This window comes from Oncorhynchus mykiss, chromosome 26, assembly GCF_057628025.1.
Source record: "Oncorhynchus mykiss isolate SJ-2025 chromosome 26, ASM5762802v1, whole genome shotgun sequence".
Taxonomy (NCBI): Eukaryota; Metazoa; Chordata; class Actinopteri; order Salmoniformes; family Salmonidae; genus Oncorhynchus; species Oncorhynchus mykiss.
Genome location: NC_143047.1, coordinates 23,796,730 through 23,820,684, shown reverse-complemented (window position 1 = coordinate 23,820,684; position 23,955 = coordinate 23,796,730). Strand labels below are relative to the sequence as shown.

Below are 23,955 nucleotides of genomic sequence, written 5' to 3'. Positions count from 1 at the left end.
ATGTCGCAAACAATGTAAAGTAAACGTCCTCTCCCTGTCAACTGAGTGTATTTTCAGCAACTTAACATGTGTAAATATTTGTATGAACATAACAAGATTCAACAACTAAGACATAGACTGAACAAATTCCACAGACATGTGAACAGAAATGGAATAATGTGTCCCTGAACAATGGGGGGGGGGGGGGGGGGGTCAAAATCAAAAGTAACAGTCAGTATCTGATGTGGCCACCAGCTGCAAAAAGTACTGCAGTGCATCTCCTCCTCATGGACTGGACCAGATTTGCAAGTTCTTGCTGTGAGATGTTACCCCACTCTTCCACCAATGCACCTGCAAGTTCCCGGACATTCCTGGGGGAATGGCCCTAGCCCTCACCCTCCGATCGAACAGATCCTAGACGTGCTCTTGAGATCCGGGCTCTTTGCTGGCCATGGAAGAACACTGACATTCCTGTCTTGCAGGAAATCATGCACAGAACGAGCAGTATGGCTGTTGGCATTGTCATACTGTAGGGTCAAGTCAGGATGTCTTCCCTGTAACGCACAGCGTTGAGATTGCCTACAATGACAACAATCTCAGTCTGATGATGCTGTGACACACCGCCCCAGACCATGATGGACCCTCAATCTCCAAATCGATCCCGCTCCAGAGTACAGACCTCAGTGTAACGCTCATTCCTGCGACGATAAACCCAAATCTGACCATCACCCCTGGTGAAACAAAACTGAGACTCGTCAGTGAAGAGCACTTTTTGCCAGTCCTGTCTGGTCCAGCGACGGTGGGTTTGTGCCCATAGGCGATGTTGTTGCCGGTGATGTTTGGTGAGGACCTGCCTTACAACAGGCCTACAAGCCCTCAGTCCAGCCTCTCTCAGCCTATTGCGGACAGTTTGAGCACTGATGGAGGGATTGTGAATTCCTGGTGTAACTCGGGCAGTTGTTGTTGTCATCCTGTACCTGTCCCGCAGGTGTGATGTTCGGATGTACCGATCCTGTGCAGGCGTTGTTACACGTGGTCTGCCACTGCGAAGACGATCAGCTGTCCGTCCTGTCTCCCTGTAGTGCTGTCTTAGGTGTCTCACAGTACAGACATTGCAATTAATTGCGCTGGCCACATCTGCAGTCCTCATGCCTCCTTGCAGCATGCCAAAGGCACGTTCACGCAGATGAGTAGGGACCCTGGGCATCTTTCTTTTGGTGTTTTTCAGAGTCAGTAGAAAGGCCTCTTTAGTGTCCTAAGTTTTCATGACTGTGACCTTAATTGCCTACCGTCCATAAGCTGTTAGTGACTTAACGACCGTTCCACAGATGCATGTTCATTAATTGTTTATGGTTCATTGAACAAGCATGGGAAACAGTGTTTAAACCCTTTACAAAGAAGATCGGTGAAATTATTTGGATTTTTACAAATTATCTTTGAAAGACAGAGTCCTGAGGAGTTTATGTGTAGATACAGTTGAAGTCGGAAGTTTACATACACTTAGGCTCAATGGAGTCATTAAAAATAATTTTTCAACCACAAATTTCTTGTTAACAAACTATAGCTTTGGCAAGTCGGTTAGGACATCTACTTTGTGCATGACACAAGTAATTTTTCCAACAATTGTTTACAGACAGATTATTTAACTTATAATTCACTTTATCACAATTGAAGTGGGTCAGAAGTTTACATTCACTAAGTTGACTGTGCTTTTAAACAGCTTTGAAAATTCCAGAAAATTATGTCATGGCTTTAGATGCTTCTGATAGGCTAATTTACATAATTTGAGTCAATTGGAGGTGTACCCGTGGATGTATATCAAGGCCTATCAAGTCTAGTTCATCCTTGGGAGCAATTTCCAAACACCTGAAGGTATGTTCATATGTACAAACAATAGTACGCAAGTATAAACACCTTGGGACCACGCAGTCGTCATACGCTCAGGAAAGAGACGCGTTCTGTTTCCTAGAGATGAACGTACTTTGGTGCGAAAAGTGCAAATCAATCCCAGGACAACAGCAAAGGACCGTGTGAAGATGCTGGAGGAAACAGGTACACAGTATCTATATCCACAGTAAAACAAATCCTATATCGACATAACCTGAAAGGCCGCTCAGCAAGGAAGAAGCCACTGCTCAAAAACCGCCATAAAAAAGCCAGACTAAGGTTTGCAACTGTACATGGGGACAAAGATCGTACATTTTGGAAAAATATCCTCTGATCTGATGAAACAAAAATATAACTGTTTGCCCATAATAACCATCGTTATGTTTGGAGGAAATAGGGGGAGGCTTGCAAGCCAAAGAACACCATCCTAACCGTGAAGCACTGGGGTGGCAGCATCATGTTGTGGGGGTGCTTTGTTGCAGGAGGGACTGGTGCATTTCACAAAATGGATGGCATCATAAGGTGGGAAAATTATGTGGATACATTGAAGCAACATCTCAAGACATCAGTCAGGAAGTTAAAGCTTGGTCGCAAATGGGTCTTCCAAATGAACAATGACCCCAAGCATTCTTCCAACATTGTAGCAAAATGGCTTAAGGACAACAAAGTCAAGGTATTGGAGTGGCCATCAGAAAGCCCTGACCTCAATCCCTTTGAAAATGTGTCTGCAGACCTGAAAAAGCGTGTGCGAGCAAGGAGGCCTACAAACCTGACTCAGTTACACCATCTCTGTCAGGAGGAATGGGACAAAATTCACTCAACTTATTGTGGGCAGCTTGTGGAAGGCTACCCAAAACCTTTGACCCAAGTTAAACAATTTAAAGGCAATGCTACCAAATACTAATTGAGTGTATGTAAACTTCTGACCTACTGGGAATGCGATGAAAGAAATAATTCTCTCTACTATTATTCTGACATTTCACATTATTTTTTTTCAATTTAAAGTTTTATTAAGTTTTCTTGTTTTTCAATCAACCAACAAAACACATTCCGCATTCACAGATGTGACAGATTTAAAAAATATATAAATAAAAAATTATAATAATATATTTAAAAATAATAATAGTAATAAAAATAAAAAATAGCCCAATCAATCAGAACATTTTATTTCCTCCATCTTTGAATGATGGTGCTTTTGGCATTTGGCACTCACTAGGCCTCTCCTCGCTAGCCCAATTATTCTTGATACATTTGCCTCTTTTTCTCAGCTGCAGGAAAAGTTCAATATTCCCCAATCCCACTTTTTCCGCTATCTCGACATTTATTGGATATTTCAAACTTTTTTAACAAATCAAAAACTGAAAAATTGGGTGAGCAAAATTATTCAGCCCCCTTAAGTTAATACTTTGTAGCGCCACCTTTTGCTGCGATTACAGCTGTAAGTCGCTTGGGGTATGTCTCTATCAGTTTTGCACATCGTGAGACTGACATTTTTTCCCATTCCTCCTTGCAAAACAGCTCAAGCTCAGTGAGGTTGGATGGAGAGCATTTGTGAACAGCAGTTTTCAGTTCTTTCCACAGATTCTCGATTGGATTCAGGTCTGGACTTTGACTTGGCCATTCTAACACCTGGATATGTTTATTTTTGAACCATTCCATTGTAGATTTTGCTTTATGTTTTGGATCATTGTCTTGTTGGAAGACAAATCTCCGTCCCAGTCTCAGGTCTTTTGCAGACTCCATCAGGTTTTCTTCCAGAATGGTCCTGTATTTGGCTCCATCCATCTTCCCATCAATTTTAACCATCTTCTCTGTCCCCGATGAAGAAAAGCAGGCCCAAACCATGATGCTGCCACCACCATGTTTGACAGTGGGGATGGTGTGTTCAGTGTGATGAGCTGTGTTGCTTTTACGGCAAATATAACGTTTTGCATTGTTGCCAAAAAGTTCAATTTTGGTTTCATCTGACCAGAGCACCTTCTTCCACATGTTTGGTGTGTCTCCCAGGTGGCTTGTGGCAAACTTTAAACAACACTTTTTATGGATATCTTTAAGAAATGGCTTTCTTCTTGCCACTCTTCCATAAAGGCCAGATTTGTGCAATATACGACTGATTGTTGTCCTATGGACAGAGTCTCCCACCTCAGCTGTAGATCTCTGCAGTTCATCCAGAGTGATCATGGGCCTCTTGGCTGCATCTCTGATCAGTCTTCTCCTTGTATGAGCTGAAAGTTTAGAGGGACGGCCAGGTCTTGGTAGATTTGCAGTGGTCTGATACTCCTTCCATTTCAATATTATCGCTTGCACAGTGCTCCTTGGGATGTTTAAAGCTTGGGTAATCTTTTTGTATCCAAATCCGGCTTTAAACTTCTTCACAACAGTATCTCGGACCTGCCTGGTGTGTTCCTTGTTCTTCATGATGCTCTCTGCGCTTTTAACGAACCTCTGAGACTATCACAGTGCAGGTGCATTTATACGGAGACTTGATTACACACAGGTGGATTGTATTTATCATCATTAGTCATTTAGGTCAACATTGGATCATTCAGAGATCCTCACTGAACTTCTGGAGAGAGTTTGCTGCACTGAAAGTAAAGGGGCTGAATAATTTTGCACGCCCAATTTTTCAGTTTTTGATTTGTTAAAAAAGTTTGAAATATCCAATAAATGTCGTTCCACTTCATGATTGTGTCCCACTTGTTGTTGATTCTTCACAAAAAAATACAGTTTTATATCTTTATGTTTGAAGCCTGAAATGTGGCAAAAGGTCGCAAAGTTCAAGGGGGCCGAATACTTTCGCAAGGCACTGTATATGCAATCATTCATGACTTACAGAACCCTTCTTTGGTGCCTTTAAAGACTCGATGGGAAAAGGATTTGGGGGAGGAACTTGGGGAAGACGCCTGGGAATCTGTGCTGCACAGGGTGCACTCGTCCTCTTTTAGCACTAGACACAGCCTCATTCAATTCAAGGTGGTTCACCGTATCCAGTGGTCGGGGGCCAAACTTGGAAGAATACTCTCTGATTTTGATCCTACCTGTGTCAGATGTAAAGTGGAACCAGCCACACTGTTGCATGTGTTTTGGGGCTGTCATAAACTGTCAGGTTTCTGGGAATTAATATTTAAATGTTTCTCTGATATATATGACACTGTTATAGATCCGTCTCCCCTTACAGCCCTTTTTGGAGTACTGCCCATGGGTACCCCCCCTATCAAGAATCCATCGGACACTGTTGCTTATACAACTCTTTTAGCTAGACGGCTAATACTACAGAACTGGAAGATGGCAGCTCCCCCATCTTATAAATATTGGGTGAGGGATGTGTTGTGCTCTCTGAAACTAGAAAAAAATTAAATTAAATTCACGTGGGAACCCCAAACTGTTTGATGAGGCTTGGGCTCCATTCCGGTCTTACTTTAAACAGTCCATCCTCTGATGGCATTCCAATTAATACTAAAATAAGTCTGTGACTTAAGGGTTGGAGGAGCTTCTCTCTGTGTTTTTGCTGGGGGGAGCATTAAGGTCCATGTTCTTATTGATTGTGATCCGCAGATGCCTTGTTCATCTTGCCCAGGCAGAGACTGAAGTGTGAGCTTGTTTTTCCCAGTTATTTTTACATTTTGTTCACGCCTACATGAATAATCATTTTTTATTTTTTATTTTAAAGCATTGTAAACTTTTTTCTGTCCAGTGGATGGTCGGTCTGTGGCCATGACTCTCTGTGAGTGGTTGCATTTCTCCACCCTTATCCCTTGACTGTTTACAGGAACAATGGTGAGGTGTTTGCTCTGTCCCTGTACTATAGATTGCCCTTTAACCTCTGTAGCCTTCTGCCTGGTGTGTTTAACTTGTCTAAAGTATGGTATCTTTAAAGCTATTTTTTTATTTGTATTTTTATTTGTATTTTTTTTCTAGTTGAGTATATTATTTATATTGCTTTGTCTTGTCTGTGTGTGTGTGTAAAACTTAATAAACAGAGTTCAAAAATAAATAAAAAATAAATAAAATAATAATAATAATATATAATTATTTAAAAAACATATATATACATACATAAAACTTGCAGCAGCTCTATCAAGGTTCTTATTAGCTAATTCTAGCCTTCGCTGAGACGATGAGCAAATAATTAGTTTTTAGATTTTACAGCACCTTACACAACATGTATCTGCTCATTTCCCTAGTCACCCCGTTCACTCTGTCCAGTTTGAAATATAGTTGAGTAGTGGAGACCAGAGTCTATCAAACATGGGCTGTCTCTTGCGGAGGTCATAAGTGAGCTTTTCAAAAGGGAGAAAGTCAACAATCTGGTCAATCCACATTTTAAATGTAGGAGGGGTATTAGAGGCTCACAATAGAATAATACATTTCTTAGCAAAGTATGTAATAGTCATGAGCAAATTGTCTCTGTCAGGATCAGGAACAAAGTCCTGCTGGGCATTAGGAAGATAGATACACGGGGTCATGTCAAACGGTACATCTAGTATTTTCTGTGCAGCAGTATGTATAGATTGCCAGAATCTGGCAATCTCTCTACAGCTCCAAAATACATGCATACAGGTTCCACTTTCAGAGGTACATCTTTTACAGTTAGGAGAGATGTCAATTTTCATTCTATGGAGTCTCAAAGGAGTGTAATAAAATGTGTACAAAAATATGTAATTAGATTCTTTCATTTTACATTAGTAGAGGAGCAGTATACCCTGTCGCAAACCTCCACCCATAACTCATCACTGATAGTCAGACCAAGGTCCTTTCCCCAGATTATTTTCAAAGGAGTAAAGGAGGAGCCTCCTTTCTCAGAAAGGAGTCTATAGATATAAGATATTTTGCCTTTAATGGATTGTGCTGTGACAAGAAGGGTTTCAACTTCATTCAACTGAGTTCTAAACCTCCTCTTGGAAGTAAATGAGGAAATTACATGTTTAATTTGAAGATATTTAAAAATTTTAAAATGGGATCTTGGCACATTGAAATCACTGCAGAGCTCTTGAAAGGATTTCAGTGTAGTGGTTTTCTGATTAAATAGGTCTGAAAAGGTCCTGATTCCTAGAGTATGCCAAAGATTAAAGTTGGCATCCTTCAGGACTTTTGGCAAGTCTGGGTTGCCTACTATGGGCGAGTGTGAACATATTTGGGAGGAAATGCCCAGGTATTTCTTACAGTCCCTCCACGCTAGTAGGGTGCTGTAAATCACAAAGGTTTTGGCTATGTTGCCCACTTAACTAAAGTTATTGATGAATATATTTGAGCTTAGTGGCAATGAACCACAGGATTGGGCTTCTATCTGAATCCACGTTGACTCTTGTCTGTTTGTGATCCATGTTAGCATGTTGCGGATTTGGGCAGAGGGAGGGAAGGGTAAGACCACCCTTAGATTGAGGTTTCGATAGAGTGGAGAACTTGATCCTAGGTTTTTGATTGCCCCATTTAAATTTGGTGATGCTTTGGTTAGTTGTTTTGAAAAAGGAAACTGGGAGATAGCATGGGAGCATCTGAAATAAATAGTTCAGTCTAGGGAGGATGTTCATACGGATGACATTATTTCTTCCTACTAAGCTAATTGGGAGGGAGATCTAGGTTTGGAGATCGTTCTTGATTCGATCCAGGAGTGGAAGATAGTTTTCCTTGAAAATACTTTTCAGATCTGTGTCTTCCATAGGAATGGACATAGTGTCTTCATAGAGCTGGTGAGTGTAAGATTGAGAGGGCAGACAGTGGATTTGTTCAAATTGATCCTATAACCTGAAAACTTGCCATACTGAGCAATTGTGTCTAAAATGGGCGGGATTTCTCTGGGTTGGATATGTAGAGAAAGACATCATCCGCGTAAAGCAAAATCTACAGCTGCGTTCACATAAAAGGAAAATAAATGGTATATATAAAATAATAATCTCTGAACACCCCAGCCGAGTTCCCAAACAACTCGACATATCCCGTTGGATCTATTACCCCCCCGCTCAGTCTCAATTCTGTGTTCCAGAAAAAATAAAATGGGAACAGTTAGCATCGCACAACGTCTCCCTCTCCCCACCAAAGAAATGCCTCATCCTCTCCTCTCCGCCCCGCATTGAGTGTGTGACAACGTAGACCCCGTCCAGACCACATTAAAAGAGGGAGAAAATAAAATCAATAGCCCAGCCTACATATACCTCCCCGAAGGGACATAGGGAACCACAAGTAATAATAGCAACGGAAAAAAGGGAAAAAAATAAAAAAAGTAGTCTGAAACATTAGTAGGCCGAGGTTAAGCTATAGAGCCTATCCCTCTCATCTAAAGGAAAATAAATATAGATTAGATGGCTATAATAACATTTAGCGGGGCGGGTGGGTCTTTGGATATCGGCTATATGTCGTCTTACCTCCTTTAGTAATAACAGTAATCGTATTTAGTCATTGGTCAATTTCACATTGGCCAGGATTGTCTTTCAAAAAACGTTTTGCCTCTTCGGGAGTTTTGAAGTGTTGCAGGGCTCCTTGGTGAAGAATCCTGAGCTGGTTTGGGTATTTGAATCCCCTAAAAATGCCTCGGTCAATGAAGTATTTCTTCACCTCGTCAAACTCTCTGCGCTTTCGGCGTACGCCAGCTGACAGGTCCTGGTGTAAAGTGAGTTTGGCGTTTCCCACTGTAATGGTGTTGATTTTCGCCGCCTGTAGGACTCGTTCCTTGTCGGTGAATCTCAGGAAACTAATGGTGATTGGGCGAGGTGGTTGTCTGGCTGCTGGTGGGGGCCTTAGTGCTCCGTGAGCTCTTTCGAGTTCTATGGGCCTGTCGGTGGACAGGTGGAGCCACTCGGGAAGTTTGTCTTGCAGGTAGCGGATCAGTGGCATGTTTCCCTCTTCTTTTTCGCCCAGATTTAATAGATATTTTTTTCCCTTCGCCCCCTGTTTTCCAGGTCCTATTTCTTCTCTTCCAGATGCTCTATTTTCTTTTTAAGCATATGGTATTGTTTCCATGGCGTCTGTCAAAGTTTTCCATGGATAGGATTCGCCCCTCTGCCTTGTCCAGGCGCATCCATCTTGTTGTTGATGTCAGGCAAAGCATTTTCCAGGATTGTCACCTTGCCCCCATCACACTGAGCTGAGAGTTAATGGCATCTAATTTAATGTTGAGTTCTGTACATTGGGATCTCAACTCAGAAAGGACGTCGACGACAGAGTGTGGGGTTGGCATTCGTTGGGCCTCGGGGGGGAACGGGTCCTCTTGCTCCTGGCTAATGGTGCTAGATTTTTCTGAAGCTAGCTGCCTCCAGGCAGCCTCCAAGAAGGAGGCTTTTTCCGTCGCTAATGCTCGAGTCCGGATAAAAATGTTACCTGTAATGTCGCCTTTTGTAGCCGCTATGACTTTTTGACTAAAGCTAAATGAGTTTGAACTTGAAGTGGAGGTAAGATTAGGAATTGGAAACTACTTGTGCGGAGCTCTTAGTTCATGCGGCCATCTCGTTCAAGGGTCACGTGATCCCCCATTTCACATTCTTAAAATAAGGTGGTGATCCTAACTGACCCAAAACAGGGAATCTTTACTAGGATTAAATGTCAGGAATTGTGAAAAACTGAGTTTAAATGTATTTGGCTACGGTGTATGTAAATTTCTAACTTCAACTGTATGTGTAATCTGGAGCCAAGCGTGTTGATTTTTAATCCAAGGGTATCCTGCTATTGACATACTTGTTGAATTATGGAACAGAACGTAACAGCAACAAGTAATTCATGAGCCATCTCTGCAGCACTCCACTAATCAGGCATTTATGGTAGAGTGGCCAGACGGAAGCCACTCCTCAATAAAAGGCACGTGACAGCCCACTTAGAGTTTGCCAAAAGGCACCTAAAGGACTCAGACCATAAGAAACAAGATTCTCTGTTCTTATGAAACCAAGATTGAACTCTTTGGCCTGAATGCCAAGCATCACGTCAGGAGGAAACCTGGCACAATCCCTACGGTGAAGCATGGTGGTGGCAGCATCATGCTGTGGCAGGGACTGGGAGTCTAGTCAGGATCGAGGAAAATATGAATGGAGCAAAGTACAGAGAAAATCTGCTCCATAGCGCTCAGGACCTCAGACTGGGGCGATGTTTCACCTTCCAACAGGACAACAACCCTAAACACACAGCCAAGACAACACAGGAGTGGCTTTGGGACAAGTCTCTGAATGTCCTTGAGTAGCCCAGCCAGAGCCCAGACTTGAACCTGATCGAACATCTCTGGAAAGACCTAAAAATTGCTGTGCAGCGACGCTCCCCATCCAACGTGACAGAGCTTGAAAGGATCTGCAGAGAAGAATGGGAGAAACTCCCCGAATACAGGTGTGCCAAGCTTGTAGCGTCATACCGAAGAAAACTCGAGGCAGTAATCGCTGCCAAAGACACTTCAACAAAGTACTAAGTAAAGGGTCTGAATACTTATGTAAATGTGATATTTTTTGCTTTGTCATTATGGGGTATTGTGTGTAGATTGATAAGGGAAAAAAACAATTTAATCCATTTTAGAATAAGGCTGTAACGTAACAAAATGTTGAAAAGGTCAAGGGGTCTGAATACTTTCTGAATGCACTGTATGAGTGCATAAAAAAGGAAATTGTATAATAAATTGAATACCTGAATTCCCACCAGAATCCCTGAACTCCATTCATTAGTTGTCTGTGCCAGTAATATGTTTTATGTGCTATAATTCAGTTAATATCTGATGGGACTTTCTTCAGTTAATATCTGATGGATTTTAAACATGACATTTTTTTTAGTATCTTCATCTATTGTCCAACTGTTGCATTTATTAGAATTGTTTTTAAACCCTTTTAACAATTTTGATGACCGTTGCTACATACAGCCAGCTCTCAGGATCTACATGTGAATCCAAACCCTCTCCACAGCAATAATCCATACATCTGTTAACCATACAGAATGAACGGATGGGAGCATCAAGCATCAGACACAGTGGGGATTAGACACGTCCACACACATACAACACTCCCAACACACATACAACACTACACACTCAGAAACAGTACACGCCCAAACATACATAAAACAGGGGTGTTAAAATAGATCCAGAATTCCCAACAGTCAGTGGAATTATAATGAAACATTTTGAGATTAATCTGAAGACTGCAACTATATGATAAACCTTGGAACTCAGGACTGCAGCTATATGATAAACCTTGGAACTCAGGACTGCAGCTATATGATAAACCTTGGAACTCAGGACTGCAGCTATATGATAAACCTTGGAACTCAGGACTGCAGCTATATGATAAACCGTGGAACTCAGGACTGCAGCTATATGATAAACCTTGGAACTCAGGACTGCAGCTATATGATAAACCTTGGAACTCAGGACTGCAGCTATATGATAAACCTTGGAACTCAGGTTTGTAGCTATATGATAAACCTTGGAACTCAGGACTGCAACTATATGATAAACATTGGAACTCAGGACTGCAGCTATATGATAAACCTTGGAACTCAGGACTGCAACTATATGATAAACCTTGGAACTCAGGACTGCAGCTATATGATAAACCTTGGAACTCAGGACTGCAGCTATATGATAAACCTTGGAACTCAGGACTGCAGCTATATGATTGGCCTGGCCTTGCGTATCAAATTAATGCAGGGTTGATGACAATTTGTACACTGAAGGCAAACACTAAACACACACTGTCACAAAGTACAGCTACATAATCTTGTTTTTCATTTCAATGCTCATTACATTTTCAATTAATACAGAGAGTACTATGCCTTCAAATAGACTGTAAAACAGCTAAAGCTATTCCATTTGAAATGTGTAAGAGCACAGTGAGTGGACACAATAACCCTGCACTATGAGTGATGGGTAATAGGCCTTAAATACAAAATATTATAATGACTTGTGTTTCAGATCATATAATTGATATGGTTTGACTCAAACTGTTATAGTTTCATATCGAAAAAATACTCAAGCTGAGATTCTAAACTAACTTGATTCAATAGGTGTTACTCACCAAACCTAATATTTACAATGTGATCCTTGTAAAATCAAACAATGATGGATTTTCCTTTCATTTCAGTTCCTTTCCAAACATATACATCACATGTAGTAGGGGAAACCTTAACCCTGTAAAGAAAGGTTTTCAAAAGGCAGTTTGGAGCAGGAAAGGGTTTTACTATAGACTTACTGTCACATTCTCTGTCACAAATTACATGGCCTGTTTGTTATAAACACTTATCAATAGAGGGCAGATCTCTGGAAATGACCTAACCCCACTGCCCACCCATCCACCACACACAGTCATTCACTCACACAGTTGTTTTAGGGACTCAGAAAAAGGCTAGATTTCAAACAGTCAAGAATATGCTATCAAGTGCAGCTCATCTATCATTTAACACTATCATAAAATCTTCAGGAGGCTAGAGAGTAGGGGAAGGAGAGAGAAAACACTGAAGACAGGGAGTGGGACACGAGAGAGAGAGGGAGAGGGAAGAGAAGGGAAAGAATATGGAGAGAAAGGCAGATGCAATGTATGATTGAGTGGGAGAGAGAGAGAGAGAGAGAGAGAGTGACAGAATGAGGGGAGTTGAAACAGAATAAAGTGAGATGGAGAGAGGAGAGACATCAGAGGATATGGGAGAGAGTGGGGGAGGATGGGGGAGAGAATAGAGGAGATGATGGGGAGAGGGAAGGGGGAAGGGGGAGATAATAGAGGAGAGGATGGGGAGAGGAGAGGATAAGGGAATGGAGAAGAGGGTGGGGGAGAAGAGGTGGACATCATGGATGTCTCCCTGCTAAGAACAGTGTAATGCTGCAGCCCTGTGAAGGATCTGTCCTCAGCCCTCAGTCCCGCTGTCGTTATATCTGTCACAGCACAACGCACATAATGGCTGCCGACACCACTCCTATCTCCCTTCTCCCTTCTCCTCCCCTCTTCCCATCCTCTATCCAACTCTTTCTTCCCCTCCTCATATCCTCCATCCCCTCCTCCCTCCCCACTTCCTGCTTCCTCCCTCTCCTTCTCTCCTCCTTCCCCTTCTCTGCTCCCCCCTCTCCTCTATCCTCTCCTCCTTTCCTCCTCCTTCCTGCCATAATCGACCCATGAGACCTGTTTCTGACTTCTTCATCTTCCCTCACCCATATGCTGGGCTGATATACTGCACCTCTACACAGGGCTGCATCTATCAACTACCATGGGCTAAATATCACAGTATTTATCACAGTGTGTATCTAATTGTGTCCATCTCTGTGTACTTCCTCATAAACACAATGGCCTCAGAGCCGCATAGCTACAGTGCCTTGCGAAAGTATTCGGCCCCCTTGAACTATGCGACCTTTTGCCACATTTCAGGCTTCAAACATAAAGATATAAAACTGTATTTTTTTGTGAAGAATCAACAACAAGTGGGACACAATCATGAAGTGGAACGACATTTATTGGATATTTCAAACTTTTTTAACAAATCAAAAACTGAAAAATTGGGCGTGCAAAATTATTCAGCCCCCTTAAGTTAATACTTTGTAGCGCCACCTTTTGCTGCGATTACAGCTGTAAGTCGCTTGGGGTATGTCTCTATCAGTTTTGCACATCGAGAGACTGACATTTTTTCCCATTCCTCCTTGCAAAACAGCTCGAGCTCAGTGAGGTTGGATGGAGAGCATTTGTGAACAGCAGTTTTCAGTTCTTTCCACAGATTCTCGATTGGATTCAGGTCTGGACTTTGACTTGGCCATTCTAACACCTGGATATGTTTATTTTTGAACCATTCCATTGTAGATTTTGCTTTATGTTTTGGATCATTGTCTTGTTGGAAGACAAATCTCCGTCCCAGTCTCAGGTCTTTTGCAGACTCCATCAGGTTTTCTTCCAGAATGGTCCTGTATTTGGCTCCATCCATCTTCCCATCAATTTTAACCATCTTCTCTGTCCCTGATGAAGAAAAGCAGGCCCAAACCATGATGCTGCCACCACCATGTTTGACAGTGGGGATGGTGTGTTCAGTGTGATGAGCTGTGTTGCTTTTACGCCAAATATAACGTTTTGCATTGTTGCCAAAAAGTTCAATTTTGGTTTCATCTGACCAGAGCACCTTCTTCCACATGTTTGGTGTGTCTCCCAGGTGGCTTGTGGCAAACTTTAACCAACACTTTTTATGGATATCTTTAAGAAATGGCTTTCTTCTTGCCACTCTTCCATAAAGGCCAGATTTGTGCAATATACGACTGATTGTTGTCCTATGGACAGAGTCTCCCACCTCAGCTGTAGATCTCTGCAGTTCATCCAGAGTGATCATGGGCCTCTTGGCTGCATCTCTGATCAGTCTTCTCCTTGTATGAGCTGAAAGTTTAGAGGGACGGCCAGGTCTTGGTAGATTTGCAGTGGTCTGATACTCCTTCCATTTCAATATTATCGCTTGCACAGTGCTCCTTGGGATGTTTAAAGCTTGGGAAATATTTTTGTATCCAAGTCCGGCTTTAAACTTCTTCACAACAGTATCTCGGACCTGCCTGGTGTGTTCCTTGTTCTTCATGATGCTCTCTGCGCTTTTAACGGACCTCTGAGACTATCACAGTGCAGGTGCATTTATACGGAGACTTGATTACACACAGGTGGATTGTATTTATCATTAGTCATTTAGGTCAACATTGGATCATTCAGAGATCCTCACTGAACTTCTGGAGAGAGTTTGCTGCACTGAAAGTAAAGGGGCTGAATAATTTTGCACGCCCAATTTTTCAGTTTTTGATTTGTTAAAAAAGTTTGAAATATCCAATAAATGTCGTTCCACTTCATGATTGTGTCCCACTTGTTGTTGATTCTTCACAAAAAAATACAGTTTTATATCTTTTTGTTTGAAGCCTGAAATGTGGCAAAAGGTCGCAAAGTTCAAGGGGGCCGAATACTTTCGCAAGGCACTGTATGTCACAATGGGACGCCGGACTATCGTGTCTCTCAGCATCTGTAGACTCTGAATTACGGTTACGAAACACTTGTAAAGAGGGAGACATATGGTATTTGCAAAGACAGACAAGAATGTGAGGGTCAATAGAGAAATAGAAAGGGCGAGGACAAGAGAAATGGACAGTGAGGGTTGAGTAGTTTTACTGTGTGTGTGTCTGTGTATTTGACAGGGTATGATATGATTAATCTTTGAAGACCAGACTGAAAGTCCTCAATCTACACAGGGTGTAGACTGGTAAAATATCATAGATGTGCAGCAATACAAATGTGCGTAATACCAGTTACTAATATTACATATTATTTACATGCTTTAAGCATGCTTATTCAATCTCCATCTCACTTCAGAACCGTTCTCAGCTGAATTCAGTCCTCTGCATGTTTACCCACCTATGTGCTGTCCTCACTCCACAAATGCTCCTAGACAGAGAGAGAGAGCGAGCGAGCGAGAGGGAGAGAGAGAGAGAGAGAGAGAGAGAGAGAGAGTGAGAGAGAGAGAGAGAGAGAGAGAGAGCGAGAGAGAGAAAGGCCAAGATAGGGACAGAGAGATAACTAGAAGGAGACGGAGAAAGAAAAGCCAAGAGAGGGAGAGGGGCAGACAGAGGAGAGGGACAACGATGGAGAGAGGGAGGGAGCAAAAGCAGGGGAGAGTATTTCCAGATGAAACGTATGGGCAGAATCACAGTTGCTCAGGCAGCAGCCAATAGCTCAGAGTGATGTGTACATTAGCATATGAATCATTAGCATGGGACCGGGAGCCGGGAGCCGGCGACAAGCAGGCACACGCACTGAGCACAAAGCCATGTTTACATAACCTAATGGAGAATTCTGTTCATGTTCACCATCATGGTCACACAACATCTCCCCATACCATTCCCCTTGCACACTACGAAGAGCCCACACACAAAGTTATGGAAACAGAAGGATACTCAAGAAAATAGAACACAACCGGAAAGCACTGCAAATTTTATCCAATTAGTTTTTTATGGCAGAAAAAAGTAATTTGGAATTATGCGGTCTAGCATATAAACTAAAGCTGGCAAGAGACTGACATTTTATTTAACTTTGCAAGGTAGTTAAGAACAAATTCTTATTTACAATGACTGCCTACCCTGGCCAAACCCAGATGACACTGGGCCAATTGTGGGCCACCCAATCACAGCCGGATGTGATACAGCCTGGATTCGTACCAGGGACTGTAGTGACACCTCTTTTTATTTTATTTTATTTAACTAGGCAAGTCAGTTAAGAACAAATTCTTACTTTAAATGACAACCTAGGAACAGTGGGTTAACTGCCTTGTTCAGGGGCAGAACGACAGAGTTTTACCTTGTCTGGGATTCAATCTAGCAACCTTTCAGTTACTAGTCCAACGCTCTAACCACTAGGCTACCTGCCACTGAGATGCAGTGCTTAAGAACTCTGAGCATCTCGGGAGCCCAAAATATGAACTCAAAAGTGTGATTCTGCCATTGACTAACTGCTAGACACAAAATTCAATGTGCTCATGTTCTATCCTCAGTGTCTGCATTTTAGTGTCCTTGAATGTGTGTATTACTGTTTTGCTTATGTTAATGTAGTGAATGTAGCCTACAGTTTATGCACACATATGTTACAATACACTGAGACCAGATGTACGGGTGGGGGAGGTGAGAGAATGAAAGAATGAGAGGAGGGGAAATCATTCTTTACTTAATAGAATATGATATACTCAATGATATAGAATGGTGAAATGATTCAATCAAATAGACTATCTTTTCATTCTGAATGTCTGATCCATGAACCATCTTTCTGCTTTCCTCTAATTGCCAAACGGCAGGAACAGGCAGCAAATAGCTCATTATTAATTGCAGCTAATTACCTGGGTGTCCAACTGTACCATTTTAATGGCATGGGGTTCGGAGAAGGGCACGGACATAGTGCATTGTCATGGAGAGAGAGAGAGAGAGCGAGAGAGAGAGAGAGAGAGAGAGAGAGAGAGAGAGAGAGAGAGATATGGAGAGCGAAAGATGGAGAAAAATTGATGAAACTTTTACAGCGCTTTTCATTACAGACATAATCTCAAAGCATGTCTTTGCATGTCTCCGTCTCTCACATGTCTCAGTCTCTCACAGTCTTCCTCTTGTGCAATATGTAACACCTACAGCCTAACACCTCTCTCTCTCACTATCCTGCAGTTCTATTATGAGGATGTGGGGCATGTCTGTGCAAATGTGTGTGTATACAGTTCTGGGGTTCAACCCTACCAGGCAGCTAACCTTACCAAGGCAGCTAACCCTACCAGGTAGCTAACCTTACCAGGCAGCTACCACTACCAGGAAGCTAACCTTACCAGGCAGCTAACCCTACCAGGCAGCTAAACCTACCAGGCAGCTAACCCTACCAGGCAGCTAACCCTACCAGGCAGCTAACCCTACCAGGCAGCTAACCCTACCAGGCAGCTAACCTTACCAGGCAGCTAACCCTACCAGGCAGCTAACCCTACCAGGCAGCTAAACCTACCAGGCAGCTAACCCTACCAGGCAGCTAACCTTACCAGGCAGCTAACCTTACCCGGCAGCTAACCCTACCAGGCAGCTAACCCTACCAGGCAGCTAACCCTACCAGGCAGCTAAGCTTACCAGGCAGCTAACCCTACCAGGTAGCTAACCCTACCAGGCAGCTAACCCTACCAGGCAGCTAACCTTACCAGGCAGATAATCCTACCAGGTAGCTAACCCTACCAGGCAGCTAACCCTACCAGGCAGCTAACCTTACCAGGCAGCTAACCTTACCAGGCAGCTAACCCTACCAGGCAGCTAACCCTACCAGGCAGCTAACCCTACCAGGTAGCTAACCCTACCAGGCAGCTAACCCTACCAGGCAGCTAACCTTACCAGGCAGCTAACCCTACCAGGCAGCTAACCCTACCAGGCAGCTAACCTTACCAGGCAGCTAACCCTACCAGGAAGCTAACTCAGGATAAATCCCTACTAGCTCTGGGGAATATTATGGGTCAGTGCTGGGGTGTGTAATTTGACCTGAACATGTGTATATTGACCTCTCGGCCAGGTCATCATTGCCGATGATAACTGACCAACCTAGTTGATTAAAAGTTGTACAAATAAATAAGAGTCATGGAAGAGTGGATGGAAGCCTGCTGTACTGTGTTGTTCTGGGAAGGACAATGTGTCCTAAAACCAAATAATAGGATATAATGTCATAGGTAAATGTTAGTGGTCCACTCACCAGTTTGCGTTGACACCAGGTGCAGACTCCACACAGAGCTACGAGCCACACGGCACACACCGTCAGCCCCAGAGATACCAGGAACACACTGATAGATAGAGACCCTGCAGAGAGACAGAGGGGGGTGAGATCTGGGGTCCGCTTACCAACCAAGACTTCACAAACACCAAATTGAGAGCAGAATTAGGCCGATACCCACTAATTATCAAAATCCAGAAAAGAGCTGTTAAATTCTACAACCACCTAAAAGGAAGCGATTCCCAAACCTTCCATAACAAAGCCATCACCTACAGAGAGATGAACCTGGAGAAGAGTCCCCTAAGCAAGCTGGTTCTGGGGCTCTGTTCACAAACACAAACACACCCCACAGAGGCCAGCAGCACAATTAGACCCAACCAAATCATGAGAAAACAAAAAGATAATTACTTGACACATTGGGAAATAATTAACAAAAAAACAGAGCAAACTAGAATGCTATTTGGCCCTAAACAGAGAGTACACAGTGGCAGAATACCTGTCCACTGTGACTGACCCAAACTTAAGGAAAGCTTTGACTATGTACAGACTTAGTGAGCATAGCCTTGCTATTGAGAAAGGCCACCGTAGACAGACCTGGCTCTCAAGAGAAGACAGGCTATGTGCACACTGCCCACAAAATGAGGTGGAAACTGAGCTGCACTTCCTAACCTCCTGTCCAACGTATGACCATATTAGAGATACATATTTCCCTCAGATTACACAGATCCACAAATAATTCGAAAACAAATCCAATTTTGATAAACTCCCATATCTACTGGGTGAAATTCCACAGTGTGCCATCACAGCAGCAAGATTTGTGACCTGTTGCCACAAGAAAAGGGCAACTAGTGAAGAACAAACATCATTGTAAATACAACCCATATTTATGCTTGTTTATTTTGCTTGTCTTTATTGTTTTGAAACTTCTGTATGTGTAATGTTTACTGTTAATTTGTATTGTTTATTTCACTTTTGTATAATATCTACCTCACTTGCTTTGGCAATGTTAACACATGTTTCCCATGCCAATAAAGCCCCTTGAATTGAATTGAATTGAGAGAGAGAGCGAGAGAGAGAGAGAGAGAGAGAGAGAGAGAGAGAGAGAGATGGGGAGAGAGAGGGGGACAGAGGGGGGAGGGGAGAGAGATGAAGAGAGGTAGCGAGGGAGGGGAAGAGAGATAGAGGTCACTGTTAAATGCAAGTCAATCATGAGATGGGAAGGAGAAGGAGAGAAAGGGCAAGACCAAGAGCAAATGTTGTTGAAAGAATATCTATACATATCCCTTTGGCAATATGTTGGTAAAATCTAATAAACACATGCAGGAAAAATACACAAATGAGGCATAGGAGAAGTAAGTGTGGGAGGAGAGGGAAGTGTGAGCCTGTAATGTGCTTATTTAATATGCTCTCTCCCACTCCATCATCACAAACCTGCAGACAGAGCAATCTATCAAGAGAAAAAGGGAAAGAGACAGGAAGAGAGGGCAAGTGTACCGGCATAGCATATCATGTCTACTCTCCTCATCTGTGTCAGTATCCACAGCTGGTGAATGAATACAGAGTCGGTGAAACGAAGGAAAAGAAAAACAATGGTCATTAAGAGGGTTCCATTACAAGTCTTGTAATCTGCAGCTTCCTTCCTCTTTGGTGTCTCATTGTACATGATCAGTACTGCAGCTTTTCCTCTTGTCTTGTGTTCATCTTTCAAGAAGTCAAGACCAAACTTGAGAGATGAAACCTCTTTCACGCACACATTTCTGGTAAAGAAAAACTACATCACTGCCTCTTGAATGCTATTCATCTAGCCCACCTCCTCTGCCAAGACAATTCAAAAGGCAAAGACGTGTTGGCAAACAACATTGTGCATAAACAATGGACTTCAATTCCACCTCAGCCTCCCATTCTTTCTGTTACATTCTCCCTTTCTCTGTCCCTCTGCCTACACAATTCCTCTGCTTTCTCATCCCTTCCCCTCTCCATCCCTCTCTCCGCCCCTCTCTCTATCCCTCTCTCCATCCCTCCCTATGAAACTCCAGGTCTTGTAAGTTGTTCATGGCAGAGAACAGAAGGAGTAGCTTGGTAAAAACATCCACATATCACTCTTCCCTCACACTTTCTTTCATTTCCTGTCATCCTTCCTCTATTTCCACATGAGGCCTCCTACCTTTCTCCATTCTTTCTTGCTCTCCTTTTGCTCAGTATGTTGTTCAATTTATTTTCCTACTATCTATTGTGAGAAAAATAATACAGTGAGTAGCCTTTGTAGAACACATCCATCAAAGGAAGCAATCAGTTGACATTATGTTTTCAACAGAACCTGAGCAATGACAATGATACTGTAACTATCCATTACTGGTCATCTCACTCAGAAAGCAATTCAACATGTCATAATGCTTCTGATAAGTGGCCATAATGGCAGGTGTTTCATGGAGCTCTCATCTTTTCAGTATTTTTTTTAAAGGGATGAAATGGATGACCCTGAGGCCTACCATATATAGTATGCTGCTGTAATGTTCAAAAAAAGTAGATCTGTGTATAGATGCCATTTTTAATTGCAGAGTATTTTTTTCTTCTTCTCTTACCTTCGTCATTGCTGTGGATTAGTTCCTAACAGTTCCTAGCCTATTTAGTCCACTGTTGAACTACATAATGGATGAAGATCATTGTTTGGTTTAAGGTAGGCTAACTGAACAAAGACCAATGTTGCTAGTTGGTGTGGCTGAATAATAAAAACAATCTATTAGCGCCGAACAGCCAATGGAGGTTAAACAAACAGCTGTGATTCAGCACAATGGACAGCGGCAGAATCGGAATTCACCCGAACAGTGTGGGCAGAGACAGAATCCGGACATTGTGGACAGTGACAGAATCGGAATTCACCCTGGCAGTGTGGACTGCAACCATTTTTTACAGTTGTAGTGGAGCTACCCATTCCATTACGACAATCCCTGAAGATAAATGGGGAATAGCCTATAGGCTTATACCAGGAAGAAATAGAGACACAGCATTCTCTCGCATAACCAATAATAACCAAAAACTAGAAAGATAACACACTAACATGATTTAACAATAAGTATTTAATGACCTGGCCTGGCACAAAGGAGCTGTTAAGTACAGCATACATAATAACCAGGAGGAGAAATAAGCCGAGGTAGCTAGCTTCCTGACTGTAAGGTTGCTGTAAGGTTGCTACACAGCGCAATTACTACTGTGAGCTGGCCCACCCTAATATTGAAACTCATCTTGATCTCCCAGAGGCACATCCATTAGATGCTTCTGATAGGGCAGAGAATTGCATCCTGGTCATTAGCTTGGTGAGTTCCTGTAATGATTAAACAGCAGCTTTAATATGTCTACCAGCCCAGCCATGCTGCTGTAAAAGAGCCTGGGATAGAGATACAGTGCCTTGCAAAAGTATTCAGATCAGGGTTGGGTTATAAAAAAATATCAGAAACTTTGAACATCCCATGGAGCATGGAAAGAAATGGAAAGAAAATGGCACCACAACAAACCTGCCAAGCCTCCCACCAAAACCCACGGACCAGGCAAAGAGGGCATTAATCAGAGAGGCAAGAAAGAGACCAAAGATAACCCTTAAGGAGCTGCAAAGCTCCACAGCGGAGATTGGAGTATCTGTCCATAGGACCACTTTAAGCCGTACACTCCACAGAGCTGGGCTTTACGGAAGAGTAGAAAAAAGCCTTTGCTTAAAGAAAAAAATAAGCAAACACATTTGGTGTTCACCAAAAGACATGTGGGAGACTCCCCAAACTTATGGAAGAAGGTACTCTGGTCAGATGAGACTAAAATGTTGCTTTTTGCCATCAAGGAAAACAATATGTCTGGCGCAAACCCAACACCTCTCATTACCCCGAGAACAGCATCCCCATGATGTTTTTCCATCGGCAGAGACTGTGAAACTGGTCAGAATTGAAGGAATGATGGATGGTGCTAAATTATTGAGGGAAAGCTGTTTCAGTCTTCCAGAGATTTGAGGCTGGGATGGAGGTTCACCTTCCAGCAGGACAATGACCCTAAGCATACTGCTAAAGCAACACTTGAGTGGTTTAAGGGGAAACATTTAAATGTCTTGGAATGGCCTAGTCAAAGCCCAGATCTCAATCCAATTGAGAATCTGTGGTATGACTTAAATATTGCTGTACACCAGCAGAACCCATCCAATTTGAAGGAGCTGGAGCAGTTTTGCCTTGAAGAATGGGCAAAAATCCCAGTGGCTAGATGTGCCAAGCTTATAGAGATATATCCCAAGAGACTTGTAGCTGTAATTGCTGCAAAAGGTGCCTCTACAAAGTATTGACTTTGGGGGGTGAATAGTTATGCATGCTCAAGTTTTCTGTTTTTTTGTCATACTTCTTGTTTGTTTCACAATAACAAATATTTTGCATCCTAAAAGTGGTAGGCATGTTGTGTAAATCAAATGATACCAACCCCCAAAAAGTTAAAATGCCAAGGGGTGAATACTTTCGCAAGCCACTGCAGATGGATACAGCTGTGCTGCATTTAGCTGAGGAAAAAGGGTGGAAAATAGCAGCGAGCCTAACAGAAGGTGGTGGTAGTGTAAACAAGGGGTTGAATCAGACTGTTGTATTACAGCTGTGGTGTGTATGGTCGTTTTGCCGGGATTGGTGCATCAGGTAGGGATGCTTTCAAAAGGATTGCGACAGCTTCCCTAATATTTATACGGTTCAAATAATTCACATGGAGACTATGAATCACTAAAAGCTAACGAGTTCTGCCCCAGTAAGGCAATTTATTACAGAGTACAACACAGACAGCTCTGGCAAAAACAATATGGTCACATGGATGGCCCTTCTCACTGACTCTCTCCCCAGGAGTGGCCCCATGCAGTCTGTGCTGGGTGTCACACAGAGTGCCTCCTGTGGCTAATTCCAGGGCCAGACATTCACAGCACTGCAGCTATCACACGCACGCACGCACGCACGCACGCACGCACGCACGCACGCACGCACGCACGCACGCACGCACGCACGCACGCACGCACGCACGCACGCACGCACGCACGCACACACACACACACACACACACACACACACACACACACACACACACACACACACACACACTAGCTCCTATTGTCTCATTTCATCACTGCCCTCTTGAAAGTTCATTTTTATTGTACACATACTGCATGAGCTTTGGCGTTTCCATAAAACTACAAACAGAAAAATAAAGTGAGTGTCTTTTCAGTCTATTCCTCTCAGTTGTTATATTTCTCTCTCATCTTCACACTCTGAGCCCCTGTCGGTCCACCACTATTTTCCCTCATCAAGTAATTACATGATTTTCTACTGAAACGATTAAAACTACTCATCAGAAAGAATAGCCTCCGTAACAATCCCTCCAACCGTCTCTGGGTTTTAAACCCACATTAACCCCATATGCAGCCATCCTCTCCACTGGTTTTCTAGTATCTAAAGATTGTTCGGATAGATAAAAAGATGACCAAATTACACTGCAATTGGTGTCTGTTTTGTGACAGGTAGTGTACCAAATGCATGCATATTCAACATCTCTACCTGAAAGTCCCAGGTATACCTGCATCTACACCTGGCTGCTCTCATCCTTCTCACTCTGAACTAAAGGTTGCTGCTGTCTGTCTTCCCCAGGCACCTCTCTCTCCACCTCGCCAGACAGATGTAGAGGATCCATCATAATGAGGTCACTGACCCACTTCTAAAACACACACATAACGGCATCATCATTTCATCAGCATAATCACTAAGTCATCTGCTGTAACTACGAGTGATGGGGGGAAAAACACTTTGGGGCTACTGTAGGTAGAGTTAGAGTTAGTTACCGTTAGCTAGCGTTAGGTCGGCTGTACCTGCGCCAAAACACTGGTATTTTTCATCTTATATCTTATAGTTGGTTCTCCATC

The 23,955-nt window shown here is 42.8% G+C and overlaps 1 protein-coding gene across 3 annotated transcripts in view; it reads right to left on the bottom strand.

Moving 5' to 3' along the window:
• The window catches only part of LOC110506662 (synaptotagmin-7), a 109,075-nt gene that overhangs the window by 37,040 nt on the left and 48,080 nt on the right, over positions 1 to 23,955 (bottom strand). For all 3 annotated transcript variants that reach the window (XM_090222479.1, XM_036964585.2, XM_036964586.2), the window contains exon 2: positions 18,018 to 18,121. In XM_090222479.1, the coding sequence (XP_090078605.1) occupies positions 18,018 to 18,121 (104 nt within the window). The remainder of the gene's footprint in view (positions 1 to 18,017; positions 18,122 to 23,955) is intronic.